We start from the raw sequence: 16,260 nt of genomic DNA, 5'->3' as shown, positions 1-16,260 counted from the left end.
ACTTCCCTCTTGTCTGCCTCTGATGTGCTTTTCACATCTGTTCACTGAAAGTCTTCTTTGGAGGTGTGTGTCCAGTGAGGTACTCCAGCAAAGCCCAGGTTTTAGATGACGATGATGAAAGTGAGGATGCCCTTCTCTATTCTGTCTATGTGGTTCAACTTTGGCGTTGCTGGTAAGTGTTAAACGCTTTTTTATCTCATATGAGCGATGCCGATAACAAGGAATTGACTTGGTTGTGTTTTGCGCGCTCACGACGACACAGAGCTTACAGGTTGATGGACTTAAAACTTAATTTTTTTTTTATCTTTTTGAAATCGAATGTCAATTTATGAATGCTCATGTTTTATTTTAATAACTTTCCCTTATTAGGGAAGGCCTAATGGGTATTACAACATTTTAATGATGTATAACAAACTAAAGTCTAGTGTGAACCGTGGCTTTTTCATTTTTCAGGTAGTCTTTTTGCGCTTTAAACTTGTGTGTTTTTAAAGCCAAACTGTTTTGTTTCTAATTTGCTCCTACTGATGCACTAAATGAGAGTAGTGTGCTCTGACCATTTCTTAAAATGTGGAAGTATGCCAGGATTTCATACAAGGTTTTGCTTCTGTATTTTTGCCAAGTAAGTGATGCTTAAAAACCCAATGCACATTTGTCAGTCCTGCAATACAGCATTTGTGGAAAAAGTCAGAGCCTTTGTTGGTTAGTCAGTTCACTTCACATTTGTTTTTTACAAGCCTTTACAACATCAGAACATTGAAACGGTGTTTGAAATGACACTTTGTTGCCAGGAAGTCGGCTAGCCTCTCTTTATTCTGTAAACAAGGCTCGAACCACACAAATACGACCCTGTATTTCAGTGACAAATGCTAAACCAAAGTTCGCAATAACAGAATAAATGCACGGGGTAATTTCCTCAACGTATTGACTAGTGCTTGTGAAAACGGTGCTTAATTTTAGGTTCTGGCTGTGTTAGTCCTTCTAAACAAGGTTTAAAGATATGTAGTATTTTCAATAACACTTTACAATAAGGTTCATTAGTTAATGTATTAACTAACATGAACTAACAATGAGAAATACATTTTTTACAATATTTATTAATCTCTGTCAATGTTAGTTCATAAAAATCCAGCTGTTCATTGTAATAATAATGTTATCAAATACAACCTGTTACTTGATTTCAGTAATTTTAGTAAATGTTGAAATTTATATTAACTATGATTAATGCATTGGAAATATACTCTTAGTTCATGTTAACTAAGGTAGTTAACTAATGAACTTTACAGTAAAGTATTGCCGTATTTTCTGTTATTAATTTATCTTTCTCCCAGATAAAAATGTGGTTAACAAAAGCAAAGGGGAAATCAAATCATGCATCTTGAACAAACAGTATTTGTGTTGCAATGGAATGAATCATGATGTTTGAGTAGATTAATATAGCAAGTCATCGTGTCTGTTGGATCATTCAGCGCTGTATTTATTGATTGTAATTGGAGTAATAAGCGTATGGTCAGCCGATTCATGTTTGAACTTGAAGATTTCAGCGAAAAGAGAAGTAACACTATTCTGCAGGATGTGATACTAAACATCACACTTGGTCTAACTATATAGTTTTAACACTTATTAACACTTTTTAGGGCTTTAGGGCAAACGCATTGCTTTTTTGCTAAATTTTCAGTGTTTAATATCAAAAATGTTGATTTGTTGGTGTGTATTAGTGTCTGATCATTAGAAATTGCTTGTACTGTAAACATGTATTATCTTTCATATTATCAATATAATCGCATCACCAATGCTAATGATGTGATGCATATGCATCATCAGTGCATCATTTTTTTTATTTATTAATGATCATAAATTTACAGTGAATTGATCAAGTGTAAATTGATCATGTATTCAAATACATGTTACACATGTAGTTAATAGTATTAACTATAAATGATGCATAAACCCTATAAGTACATGTAGTTAATTAATAATTAGTACATATGAATTAATTAATATCACTCTTGCATATCACTTAAATGTGCGTGCAGTGCAACACACCTTAAAATAAAGTGCAACCGAGTTTATATGTGAAGCTGTGACCTATAAAACTGACTCGGGACGTTTTATATAATAACAAAAAATCATATCACTGTCAATAACTGTCATTATCTGAAGCAGGATTTATTGCGATTTTTATTTTCCTTATTATTTTCATCTTTTTAGATGCAGTGGGTATGGGCGCGCCGCAGATATGCTACATCTTGGACGCAGTTTTGTTCGTCTATGGGGTTGTTCTCACTGTCCTGTACTGCAGAATGAAGGTACTGTACATGTGATCAAACTCTTTTACAGTTTAAACTCTGAAACTCATAATCATGGCATCATTAAGTGTTCAGCCATTAAACATTGAGACTCATAATCGTGGCATCATTAAGTGTTCAATCCTTTAAACATTGAGACTGTCAAAGTTGGAGGTGAATTTTCATGTACTTACAAAAAGCTTAAGTGTTTTTTTAATCTTTTGTATTTTGCATGGGAAATCAAGATTGAATGATTTGAATAAATTGAATAATTGGTGACACTTTACAATAAGGTTCATTAGTTAACATCATGAAATCACCATGAGCAATACATTTGTTACTGCAATTGTTAATCTTTATTAAACGTTAGTTAATAAAAAAATACAGTCATTCATTGTGTGTTCATAGTGAATTAACTAATGTTAACAAGATTTTAATAATGTATTTGTAAATGTTAAATGAACTAAGATTAATCAATGAAGTGAAGCGTCAGTTCTGGCAGGTCACGTTAGTCAAGCTCACATCAGCTGATCCACGTCTACCTATAGGAATTAGGAATACGCCGCTATCACTGTATACATATACACTTAAAAGGATTATTAGGAACACCTGTTCAATTTCTCATTAATGCAATTATCTAATCAACCAATCACATGGCAGTTGCTTCAATGCATTTAGGGGTGTGGTCCTGGTCAAGACAATCTCCTGAACTCCAAACTGAATGTCAGAATGGGAAAGAAAGGTGATTTAAGCAATTTTGAGCGTGGCATGTTTGGTGCCAGACGGGCCGGTCTGAGTATTTCACAATCTGCTCAGTTACTGGGATTTTCACGCACAGCCATTTCTAGGGTTTACAAAGAATGGTGTGAAAAGGAAAAAACGAAAATAAAAATGGGCGAAAATGCCTTGATGATGCTAGAGGTCAGAGGAGAATGGGCCGACTGATTCAAGCTGATAGAAGAGCAACTTTGACTGAAATAACCACTCGTTACAACCGAGGTATTCAGCAAAGCATTTGTGAAGCCACAACACACACAACCTTGAGGCGGATGGGCTACAACAGCAGAAGACCCCACCGGGTACCACTCATCTCCACTATAATTAGGAATTAGAGGCTACAATTTGCAAGAGCTCACCAAAATTAGACAGTTGAAGACTGGGAAAATGTTGCCTGGTCTGATGAGTCTCGATTTCAGATGGTAGAGTCAGAATTTGGCGTAAACAGAATGAAATGGATCCATCATGCCTTGTTACCACTGTGCAGGCTGGTGGTGGTGGTGTAATGGTGTGGGGGATGTTCTCTTGCCACACTTTAGGCGCCTTAGTGCCAATTGGGCATCGTTTAAATGCCACGGCCTACCTGAGCATTGTTTCTGACCATGTCCATCCCTTTATGGCCACCATGTCCCCATCCTCTCATGGCTACTTCCAGCAGGATAATGCACCATGTCACGAAGCTCGAATCATTTCAAATTGGTTTCTTGAACATGACAATGAGTTGACTGTACTAAAATGGCCCCCACAGTCACCAGATCTCAACGCAATAGAGCATCTTTGGGATGTGGTGGAACGGGAGCTTCGTGCCCTGGATGTGCATCCCACAAGTCTCCATCTATCCTATCAATATGGGTCAACATTTCTAAAGAATGCTTTCAGCACCTTGTTGAATCAATGCCACGTAGAATTAAGGCACTTCTGAAGGTGAAAGCGGGTCAAACACAGTATTAGTATGGTATTCCTAATCCTTTAGGTGAGTCTACCTATAGGAATATGCCGCTATCACTGTATAAATATATAAGCTCTTCAGTATTATCAGCAGCTATCGTGTTTCTCAGGAGCGCATTACCCTCCTCCATCCCCAGCTCCTCCTCTCGCCCAGTAAGGATTTGCCATTATTTCCCCTTCAATCAGAATAAATTCTCAAATTATGTTGAGCTTTATTATCTTGAATTAATGATATCTGCATAAATTCATGTTGGTTCTGCTCTGTTCCCCCTAAGGGGGGTTATTGTGCTCACTCTTATCCATGCGCAGGGTGTTTTCGCCCAGAACAGAACCATACCGACAATCCTAACTGTATGCTAATGGACAATGGTATTTGACGATAGTGGTCCCGACAGAAATGCTGTATCAGTCCAGTTCATTATTAGTTCATGCTAATTAATGTAGTTAACTAATGAACCTGACATTATCTTAGCTTTATCTTATAATTTTAATACAAACAACTAATATCTATCTAATATATTTCATCCATCCATCCATCCATCCGCAGATGCGAAGTAGACAAGCCGAACAACTTTCAGGGGTAAGACTATCTGTCCATCCATGCTAATTTATTACACAGTATGTGCTATATATATATATATATAAATAAGAAATTTTCATCTAAAATGATCATTTTTATCAAGCTTGTATATTTAAGTTCAGTAATTTCACTTAAATGGCAATGAAGATTACCTATTAATTGTCATTTAAGTGAAATTACTGAACTTAAATATACAAGCTTGATAAAAATGGTCATTTTAGAAGAAAATTTTAAATGGCATTTAGAGGCTTTTGCATCTGAACTCTTCATATATATATATATGTGTGTGTGTGTGTGTATATATATGTTGTATATATGTGTACATATATATACTGTATATATACATACAGTCTACATTTGAAGTGGATCAAAACCTTTCAGCAAAGTTATTACGCATTCTTTTCTTAAGACAACTTTGAACTTTTTTGATCCAATTCAAATGTCAAATGTTGACTACTATATATATACTGTACATAGTATACAGTATATATCACACATATATAGGCTAGACACACACACGACAACAATATGTTTACACATATTCTCCTCCTTCAGTAAAAGGATTATAAAATATAGAAAAACATTTATAAAACTGCTAGAATGAATCAATGTGACATAATGTGAACTTAAGACACGGCTGTAACGATGGCCAGTACATTCTGAGTCCGACAAATTACATTTATGCAGGTTAACTATTACTATCCTTAAATTAACCCTACCCTGACTAAAGCAGCAGTGTTTTTATCCAGTTTGAGTCTCTGAAGACTCTATCTTGTGTTTAAATCTTTAAAATAATCTGCTTTTGCTAACTGTCCCTCTCCACCCACATCACACTTTAGCATCCTGTCATGAACAGTGTGTGAAGGCCTTTCTAAAAATTGCTGCTTTTCAGCATGCAACCTTTCACACAACACACACAGATCAAGCATACATCCTTTTCAGAAAGGTTATTATAATTCAACAAAAGAACATTGTTTAAACTTCATTAGACCTTATATGTGGCTGTCATTGAGCTTTGAAAACACTTTGAAGCCCCATGTTTCATCTTTGTCACAGCCTTTCTAATGTTTTTATTCTTTCCGTTCATTTACAGAAGAAAGATGCCGGCGAAGGCGTTTATGAGGTATTCTTTTTGTGTTGTGGTTGTTTTAATATTTCGTGCAGAAGTAAAATTAACCTTCCTTGAGTGTATGTCTAGCTATATTCTGCAGACCGAGCCAGTAGTGTTGGTTATTTTACCTAACTTACATATTCACACTTCGTGTGTATCTCCATAAATAGTAATAATACTGAAGTGACGTTACTATTCCGCGTTTGAAGTTGTTAGCAACCAGATACATCGCACGATGACTAATGTAAATAATGTACAAAGGCTGCGCTAAATTTAGCAATAAACAGATATTAAATACTTTAAAGTAGGCTTTTAATGAGGAAATGAACACTCACCCTTTGCTATAAGACTGTTGGGCTGTTTTCCGCCAAATTCTGTCTGTTAATAGCCTACGTTTGACTGGATTTATTTATTTATTTACTAAATAAAAAATCAAAACGTATTAAAATGCATACACAATGTTCATATTTACTTTTGAGTTGTACATGTCATTTATTTGTAAAACTAAGGCCTAGTAGCGTCTTCAGTCGCTTCACCCGGTAAGTTTGAGCAGCCTTCACGTGCTATCGGAAATGTCCTACTTCCGACTAATGAAGTCGTAGCTTAATTACAACAAGTGCTTTGTTGTCGAAACGAACAAGAATCATGACTGGGTTTATTCTTGCTTATTTATTTGGGAAATCTTATTAAAGGGATTGTTCACCCAAATTTGCTATTCATCAACATGTTGCTCCAAACCTGAGTTTCTTTCTTCAGTTGAACACAAAAGAAAATATTTTAAAGAATGTCAGCAACGACACCCATTGACTTCTATAGTATTTTTTTTTTTTTACCTACTTTGGAAGTCAATGGAGGCCAGAAACAGTTTGATTACCAACATTATTTCAGCAGAAGAAAGAAACTCAAACGGGTTTGTGACAACTTGAGGGTGAGTAGGCTACATCATGACAAAATTAAAATTTTTGAGTAAACTGTCCATTTAAAGCTAAAATGATATTTAGCATCCAATTCATTGACAATATTCACTACACTATCTAGTCAGCTTGCTGACAATTCTGAAAATTCGGTAAAATTGTTTCCCCATACTAATTTTCGTTATAGTGTATACTTTTTTTTTTATTATTTAATGGAAGTGAAATACGTGAGGCACGTTGTAACATGACCATGTGACAGCTTGAAATGTTATCTGATCTAATAAAAAAAAATATATACAAGGCAAATTAAAATGCAATTATTAACTTTTTCATATAAAATTAAAAAATTTTAATGATTAAAAATATAAAAAAATATTTGAATTTGACAACAAACACCGCAAAACATAGTTCAAAGCATAATAATAAATAACAATTTCTTTAATAATTTCTCTATTAATCTTTGGTTTCTCAAAAAAAAAAAATCATGATTTGTAATCACAACATTGTTTCTTTTCTCAAATCAACTTAAATAATTAATGTGGTTCAGATAACATAATATTTTGAGTTTCTGATGATTAAATCATCCTCATTCATTGTATTAACTCAATCGTTTCATTTCAATTAACTCAACTGTTAAATAACAGATAAAAGATTGAAAGCAGTGATTAAAATTAGAGAAATTATATCAGATTTCTCTCATTTTAATTAAACAAAAAACAGAGATGAAAATTTTTCTTGATAAATGTATACTTTTGCTATGATTAAATAAATGTTCAGTGATATCTTCCAAATAATTTTTAATTTTGGTGCATTTTTCTTTCTCTATATTGAGTGTTGATAAGGCATCTAGTAAATACACTAAGTTTCGTTATGCCATGTGTGTTACAACTCGCCCCTTGTTAGTTTGCTCCCCCGCTCACCCCTAACTCTTTTAAGGAGATAATAATTAAAGCATGCAGTTTTTTTGGTATAGCATTTAACTGACGCATACATTTCTAAAGCCTGTGGTTGATCTGGTATAAGCTTCTATTGAAATGGCGCTCACTCTCTGCCACATCCGTTTTGTCCCTCTCTCTCCTCCACACCACAGGGTCTCAAGCCTCATGATCAGGACACATACGAGACCATCAAAATGAAGAAAGGAAAAAAATAAGACTTTAATCAAAAAGTGGGAAGGAAGTTTCCGGACTCAATCCCGCTGTCATCTTAAGCGTGTCGCACCTGTAGATAAGCTTTCAACATTCTCACAAGAACAACATTATGTAGTATACACGGTAATCACATCTTAGCAAATAATCAAACAGAATGCAAAATGTCTACTTGTTTAATAATTTAAATAATACTTGTTTGATGAATGTATCTTTCTATTGGGCCTTTAAACTACATTTTGAGCTTCTAACAAGTATACCACACTGCGTGTCACTTTTCTCGAGGCTAACTTCCTGCCCTGGCTTCTATAGCAACATGCCACCAACCCCACAGAGTCCGAGTCATTTCCTGTTTTAAAGAGTTCATGAGTGGTCTGACAACATGTGCATCTGTCTATGACCACAGGTACGAGAGATGGAAACAGAGCCGTGTTTGATTGTATATGTGTGGGCCTTTTCTTTCCATTGGTTTAAGAGCGAAACTTTATATTGTTTTGCTCTGAGACGATGTTTTCCTTTCATGGCATATAGAGAACAACTGTGTGTGTAACAAAAATAACACCTTTGATTTTCACAATTTTTTGTAAGAGTTACAATATAGGCTTAATCATGAGTGTGTAAGAATTTAGTATAAGAGTTTAAAGACTTCCAAAAATTGTGATTTTTTTTTTTTCTGTTTGTGATTACTAATGCTTACAATTTTTATGATCAATATAATGAAATAAAAAATACTACTCTGATAACAGTGCCTTTTATTTTATTTTTTAACATTTCCTGTTGTTTTTTTTTTTTTAGCTTGACTATACTGGAAATGTGCTTGCATTACAAGAAAGTAACTCTATTTTGATGTCCCCTTTAGACAGACATACTGACTAGAAATAACTACATACCAACAAGCAGTCATTATTAGAGTATTACTGTCTGCCTGATATCTACGAACAATTTATTTTGATGCTTTTTATACTTGACGCCTTTAACCCACTCTGTAATGAGTTAGTTGACACAGGCGCAAAATTACTTCTACTTGGTTAGTAGAATGTCTCAAGTGGACCATCTGCTGATAATTTACTCACCCCCCTTTCATCCAAGATGTCCACGTCTTTCTTTCTTCAGTCGAAAAGAAATTAAGGTTTTTGATGAAAACATTCCAGGATTTTTCTCCATATAATGGACTTCACTGGGAACCAAACGGTTCAAGGTCCAAAAGACAGTTTCAGTGCAAACTGTTCAAAGGGCTTTAAACGATTTCAGACGATGAATAAGGGTCTTATCAAGCGAAATGATAAAAAAAAAAAAAGATACGCTTATTTAAAAAAAAAAAAGTTTACGTTTTATAAGCTCAAATGGTCACCATGCTCTGTTCTGTGATGTGCGTTTGTGACTCCTGTTCAAACTCAATTTGGTTCATTCAATGAACGAATCAACTCGGGGAAAAGATTCGTTCATTTTGATGAATGAGTTCAAACAGGAGAGTCACAAACACGCATCACAGAACAGAGCAAAACAACCATTTGAGTTTCTAAAACTTAAACTTTGTGGGTTTTTTTTTTTTTTTTATATATGAGCAATCATTTCGCCTGATAAGATCCTTATTCATCGTCTGGAATCGTTTGAAGCTGCACTGAAAGTGTCTTTTGGACCTTGAACCGTTTGGTTCCCATTGAAGTCCATTATATGGAGAACATCCTAGAATGTTTTCATCAAAAACCTTTTTTTGTTTTTAAGTGAGCTACTCCTTTAACGTAAGTACTTGTATTTACAAATATCGAAATAAAGTGCTTTTTTTATTATATGATTAACTTGTAATGCAAGCACACTTTCAGACGTCATAAAAAATAAAAATGTAGTTTTCTTCAAACTCAAGAGTAAGACGAGTGAAGTGAAACGGGTTTCTTTATTTCAAGATATAATTACTTGTAATTTATGCTGAAAAGTTACAGTCTAGCAAGTAAAAATGAGTGTAATGTATCAACAGCATCTAGATCCTACAAAATGGATCTTTATATCACTGCAAATATCACTCTGTTAATCAACATTTCACTTTTTTCACAAATGTTGATTACAGCAGCAAACGAGCAACATGTCTTGCTCACAAATTTAGAAGTTAGTAACAACAGAAATCATGTTGATTTGAATGTTTGTTTGTTTTTTAGTGACTTGGCTTGCTGTAATCATCACACACGACACATTTATTCAGTTAGACGACTGCTTCCATTATGGTGTCTTGAAGCAGAGAAAGTCTCTTCTCACAGTCAGAAGCTTTCCAAGCAATCTTTTTCCCATCATAAACCCCACAGCGCTGATCCATTTGCAGGACACTGCTGCTCTTCCTCCTCAGACCAGGCCTTATATGCAACATTATTTCCATTTAGCCAGAACCAGTGACCAGCGATGAAGCGCAGACCAATCCAAACATCATCTGTCAGGGCTGGTGTGCTCTTATCGTCTGCCTCCTTCATAATCACATCTGAGCTTAAACTGGCAAGATCAATGTAGTTTTGTCTGCAGTATTCCAGAGCTGCACCACGATCAGCTTAAAGTCCTCCATACAATAAAATAGCATCGATAAATCGCAAGGATTATCATGCAATTTAGTATTTGATTTTAAGACGGAGGCACATTTTTCATGCAAAGTATTGGGTTGTCCAGCTTCCCACATGATATCAGTTGCATTCTCGCCTCCGGTCCATGATCCATCTCCACAGTGTTGGGATGAGGACATCCCTCTGAAGTCCAATCCAGAAATAATCACCAGTGACCTTTGGATTAGCAGAAAGTCATTTCAGTACTTCATTGCTGGCGGCTGACAGATCATCATAGTTCCTTCTGCAGTACTGCTGTGCTTTTGGCCACGTCATACTGTCTTTTGTAGAGGCTGGTGTTCAATCTAAGGAAGCACAAAAACACAAACATATCGGCAATGTATCCAGTGTTGTAATGCTGGAAAGTTTTCAATTGCACTTTTATTTGCTACCACACCTTCCTGGAGATTTCCTACATAACAACCCAATAAAAAAAGCAGCCCTGACCAATTAAAGGATTAGCTCCTCCCCTTTTGTCCATTCCCCATTGGGACTTTCTGAAACTATTCGCACTTCTCGTGTTTGAGATGAATCGCTTGATATATTCCTCGTTTGTAAGTCGCTTTGGATAAGCATCTGCTAAATGGATAGCTCAAATGTAAATGTTTCACACACTCACCACTGGAAAAGATATTTTTCACAGGACAAAAACAAGGTTGTTATTTGCCTTACAAATGTGTGAGGAAGTGGAAATGAACTCTGTGGCTTTCGTATTGTAATCTTCATGTGTTTTGCAACACTTGATCTAAAATCCATTCTTGACCATCCAAATTTTATGAACATTTTCAGTACAAATCAACCTAGTGATTACTATCAATTCAGTACATTTATTTAAAATAACTAAAAAATACATTACTGTTATTGTTGCAATGCATTTGACAAAATGTTGGGCGGGGCTTAATCCATCAGGAATTGATTGGACTGTTGTTGTTTTGTGATGGGAATTTAATGTTTCGGATTGAAGATTACAAGAGAAAGAGAATTACATATAATAATAATGATCAAAGAATAAATCATGTATAAAAATAAACACTGCAAAATTCTGTTAAAAAAAACTAAGAATCGTCCATTTTGAATTCATGGTGAATTTAAAATGTTACGTGTGTTGTGTTTGGGCCTGATTTGACCCATTTTTTGAATTTCACAACAAAAAAAAAACTGTGTGGTTTCCTGTCAGTATGAATGGCAGCTTCCTCTAGATCAGTGAAAATGGGGATCCGGGCCATGAAGTCTGTACAAAGGGAGACATTTGCCATGTCTGTTCATATAAAAATGTTGCACTTCACTGATATTCTCACGCTTTTTAAATCTTTATTAAAGGCATAGTTCTGTCAAAGGCAATTCTGTCAAAATTTCCTCAGCCTCAAATTGTTCTAAATCGTTATATATTTTGAAGAGTGCGGGTTACTAAAAAGTTGTTGGTCCCCATTGACTTCCATAGTATGAAAATAAATAAATGAATGATATCATGAAAGTCAATGGAGGCTAGGAACTACTTTAAGTGACACTGTAGGTAAGGGTGACATTGAAACGCTGGCCTTTTAAAACATGACATGAGAGAGAAAAAAAAGTTTAACCTTTAAATTTAAGGACAAAACAATTATGCAAATTCAGATTTCCCTCAGAAACAGGTGCCATGGAAATGCTTCCATGTAAAATCAGGATTTGGTTTCTGTGCATGTTTTTCTACATGTGACACAAAACTCTCCAGCAGAAACATGATTCAAAACGCTGCAAGATTCTTTCAAAGCAGTCCTACGTTAAAACATCGCTTGTATTTATCAACCTCTTTGTTTATGTGTCTTTTGGTGTAGCCTAATTGGGAGTGGGGACGGTTTCAACCAGAAACGCACATGCCTTGTAAATCACATTCTGCAAAAAAAAAAAAAAAGAAAAAAAAAAGAAAAAAAAAAAAGGAGAAAACCTCAAAAATGTTTACAGATACAAGAAACTCACCTGTTCAGCGCTCATTTCCCTCAGCTGCAAAGGCAAACGCGTTTCAAATGAGTGCTTCTCCCGGGAGACTCGAGCTAAATGAATCGCCATATCTGAGCGCCATCTTCTGATTTAGAAGAGGAAGATCAACTGCATTGTGAGAAAATCTCATAAAAAGCCAAGGGCCTCACAGACAGATGCATTTGTGTGCACTAGATTTGGTTCAAAGCAGGTTACATGCAATTTAGAGGATGGTTAAACTTTTGTGGAATTGAAATGTTCCATGGGGTGTTAGAATTATATGGAACCATCAATAATTAACCTTTATTTTAAGAGAAGTGGTCGTATTCGAGCAGCCTTGAATGATTCATTCACGAATCAGGTTTCAAAACGTGATTAAAAGATCCGGTCGTAGACTTTCTGATCAAGTTCTCAAAATCAGAGTCTTCAAAATTTACTGTACTCCAGTATTTGAAACGAAACTTTCATACGTTTAGATGTAATTTTATATATAGTTATGTTTATTTTATTTTAAAAAGGAAACACAACGGTCTGTTTTGTGACTAAAATTTCTTTATTATACCCATGGAGTATTAAATTCAATAACATAATACATAATACACAAACATAATATTCTGGGTATTGCCAGAGAAACGGATTTGGTATTGGACTCTACGATCGGCGGAAGTTATGGAGCATTTAGGCCGTCACCGGAAATACCGCCGCGTGCATAGAGCCCAGCGCGTTGTGTTCTGCAGAAAAGAGTTAAGCGTCTGAAATGACAGAGGGTGAGTAAATTTTATGTTTCATTTTTGGTTGAACATAAACAGTAATTCAGAAACTACTAAATGAAAGTGTGAGTGAACTGATTCAGATAATTTTGATGATTAAATCACGAATCTCCAGAGATTAATGGACGCACACATTGAGTATCCTATGCTGAAATACTGTCAGTCAAATGTTTAGCGTTTAAATGTATTCTTAACCAATATAGCCACTGAATACCTCACCGCTTTCTTAATTTTTTTAAAATATTTTTTTTATTGCTTAACCCTTGTGCATCCTTATGGACATTTTTGTCCTTTTCAGTTTTTTTTTTTTTTGATCTGTGATCAGTTTTGTTTCTTCTTTGACTGTGTTAAAGCTAACTGCAAAAAATTGGCACAGGTGTGTATTTTTTATTGATATTTTACTATTTCACTGTCATTTTCTTAAAAAAAATATTTTTTTTTGCATTAGGTACAAAAAATACTCCCTCTCAGCGCCTTTTGGACAAAAATGTCCCCATTGAAACCCATTAAAACTGCCATTTTTAATCCCCGGTTCAGTTAACTATAAAATTATGCAATCTTTGTTAAGAGGCTTTCATTCTGATGGCAAGGCTTAAAAATTTTATTTTTTACAATTTTTTATCAGATGTTGCCATTTTTTTTTTAAAGTTTGGCCAATAAAACAAATATCGCTTTATTCCTGTTTTCTGCTTCGGCATACTACAGAGCCAACTGGACAAAAAAATGCAACAATATTTGTGTGGGTGTGTTGGTATGGATGTCAGAGTGTGGTTAGTATGTGTGTTATAAAAAAATATGTGTGTGTGTGCGCATGTGTGTGTTTATAATACTGAGAGAGAAAAACTGCAAATTCAAATCCAATCACTGTTCGCTCCACTGGGGTTTTGCTGGGACCCAATGGGGAAAATATGTTACTACGCCCAAACAAACTGTTACCGAAAGCTCATTTTTTGAGATATCATCCTCAAATTTGGAACACAACCTATTTAGATTTATGGCTTTGATTTTATTGCAGTTCAACCTGATTTAAAAAAATATATATTTTATATAAAATATTTTTTATAAATAATTTTCATAAACTTATACCTACATTTTTTTTTGGATTTACTTATTATTATTTTTTTACTTCAGCAATAATCTGCAAAGGGTCTTCTTTAAAATGATACCAAACTTAAGTCTGTGCTCCAAAGCGTCACGTTTTTATGACAGTTTTTTGACATGGACATTTTTGTCCTCTTTTTACCTATGTGTAACTTTTTTAAATTGATGAACAAGGGTTAAACAAAACATTACATGACACACTTTAAGCCAGGGCACAGCTTTCTTCATCACTACATTTCCAAACGATCAATATGACTCACCTGCTGTTCAGAGGCCGTGTCTGATTGGCTACTTTGTTTTACAGACACTGGATGTAATAAAGCTATACCAATAGGTTTGTGTGGAATAAAACATCGATTACAACATCTTTGAGAGTTTTGTTTAATAGTTTAAGAAAGCAAAATATGTAAAAAGAAAAATAAATGAGTATTCAGACGGAAAGATCATTTGTGCAAAAAAGTTACAGCAGATTTGAATGTGTGTTGCTTATAACGTACCAAAAAACTTTAGGATGCAGCTAACAACATTTAGTTTCAAATGAAAGACTAGACTTTATCGTTATTATTATCGCAATGCACGGCAGTTAACCAACATCTATATTGACTATTAAAATATGCTTCGAAAATAGTTTCATTTTAAATTGAATTAACCAACCATGAATAATTTCATTAATCATATTAATCAACATTTCTGTAAATGTGCCAATGTTAGCCAACAGTCTTGACGCAGAGAAAGTTGAGTCTCTTCTCACAGTCTGCGGGTTTCCAAACCTTATTCATTACATCATAAACCCCACAGCGCTGATCCATGGCAGGGCACTGGAGCTCTCCAGCCGCAGACCAGACCTTATAGTCCAGATCTTCTCCACTTAGCCAGAACCAGTGACCAGCGATGAAGCGCAGACCAATCCATACATCATCTGTCAGGGCTGGTGTGCTCTTATTTTCTGCCTCCTTCATAATCACATCTGAGCTTAAACTGGCAAGATCAATGTAGTTTTGTCTGCAGTATTCCAGAGCCTCTTCCCAGGTGTTCTCCTGCTGCACCACGATCAGCTCAAAGACCTCCATACAATAAAATGGTAATTTCCAAGAGCAATGAAAGTCATGAACTTTAGAAGAGGACTTTTTGACGCAACCACATTGTTCATACCAATTATCTGGTTCGTCATTGTCCCACCTGACATCAGTTGCATCCTCACCTCCAGTCCATTTCCACAGTCCTGAGTTGGTAGCATCTCTAAGTCCAATCCAGTAATAATCAGTGACCTGTGAATTATCAGAAAGTTGTTGCAGTTCTTCATAGCTAGCGGTGGACAGGTCATCATGGTGAGTTTGGCAGTATTCCCGTGCTCTTGACCACTCCATACTCTCAAACACATAATAATGTTTTCTGTAGAAGCTGCTGTTCAATCCAAAGAGACTCAAAAACACAAACACAGTGACTGTAGCTTTCATTGCCATATTGTCAAGACGTCCAGTGTTGTGCCAGCAGCAGAAATGCCCAAAGTGATGATTGCAAGTCTGAATTAATGAAGATTTCTTACTTATAGACCAGTAAGACACGGACAGCCTTGACCAATCAAAAGTCAAGCTCTATTTGTAAGACTCCTCCTCTTGACTTATAGCTTCTTCCTTTGAGTTGCTCTGCAACTCTGGAGATGGTGTTTTTTTTATTATTTATTTTTAAGTCTGTCTTTAAATGAAAATGAAATGAATTGATGTGAAATAATGCAAAAATAAATTTCACAGACAGTAAGTACAGGGTCCATGCTGTTACAGTATCAGACACATCTTTAAGTACCATTCTCACAAACAAATCTAGGAGTAAAATTCAGTATAATTTATGTGTGGAGGATGTGGAAATGACCCCTCCGTCATTCTAAAGTAACATATTGAACTATTGTAGAACTGTCTATGCATGCTTTTCAGGTCTATTTAGTTGTTTTTTATTTCCCCCAGACCGTATTTCTGATGGCTCACTGTAGTTCCTTACCTTGACTTTAGATGACTTTAGATACCTGTGTCTTTACATGTTTTTAAAGAGACTGCATGTGGTCACTCATCATCATGATTTAGCTCTATTTTT

At 35.2% G+C, this 16,260-nt stretch overlaps 2 protein-coding genes and 1 pseudogene across 2 annotated transcripts; 1 reads left to right on the top strand and 2 right to left on the bottom strand.

Annotated features, from left to right (window-relative positions):
* The first annotated feature begins 21 nt into the window (after positions 1-21).
* fcer1g (Fc epsilon receptor IgFc epsilon receptor Ig) lies at positions 22-7,921 on the top strand. The gene is made up of 5 exons (XM_089130342.1): positions 22-172; positions 2,209-2,306; positions 4,558-4,590; positions 5,684-5,713; positions 7,706-7,921. Exons 1-5 carry the CDS (start codon positions 106-108, stop codon positions 7,766-7,768), a joined length of 291 nt encoding a protein of 96 aa, XP_088986468.1. The 5' UTR covers positions 22-105; the 3' UTR covers positions 7,769-7,921.
* Positions 7,922-9,822: 1,901 nt separating this feature from the next.
* Positions 9,823-10,646, bottom strand: LOC148998500 (macrophage mannose receptor 1-like; annotated as a pseudogene).
* Positions 10,647-14,876: 4,230 nt separating this feature from the next.
* On the bottom strand, positions 14,877-15,782 carry LOC120465283 (lymphocyte antigen 75). The gene has a single exon (XM_039654958.2). It carries the CDS (start codon positions 15,633-15,635, stop codon positions 14,880-14,882), a length of 756 nt encoding a protein of 251 aa, XP_039510892.2. The 5' UTR covers positions 15,636-15,782; the 3' UTR covers positions 14,877-14,879.
* Positions 15,783-16,260: the final 478 nt, after the last annotated feature.

This window comes from Pimephales promelas, chromosome 1, assembly GCF_988280905.1.
Source record: "Pimephales promelas chromosome 1, fPimPro1.hap1.1, whole genome shotgun sequence".
Taxonomy (NCBI): Eukaryota; Metazoa; Chordata; class Actinopteri; order Cypriniformes; family Leuciscidae; genus Pimephales; species Pimephales promelas.
This window is presented reverse-complemented; position numbering and strand designations above follow the sequence as displayed.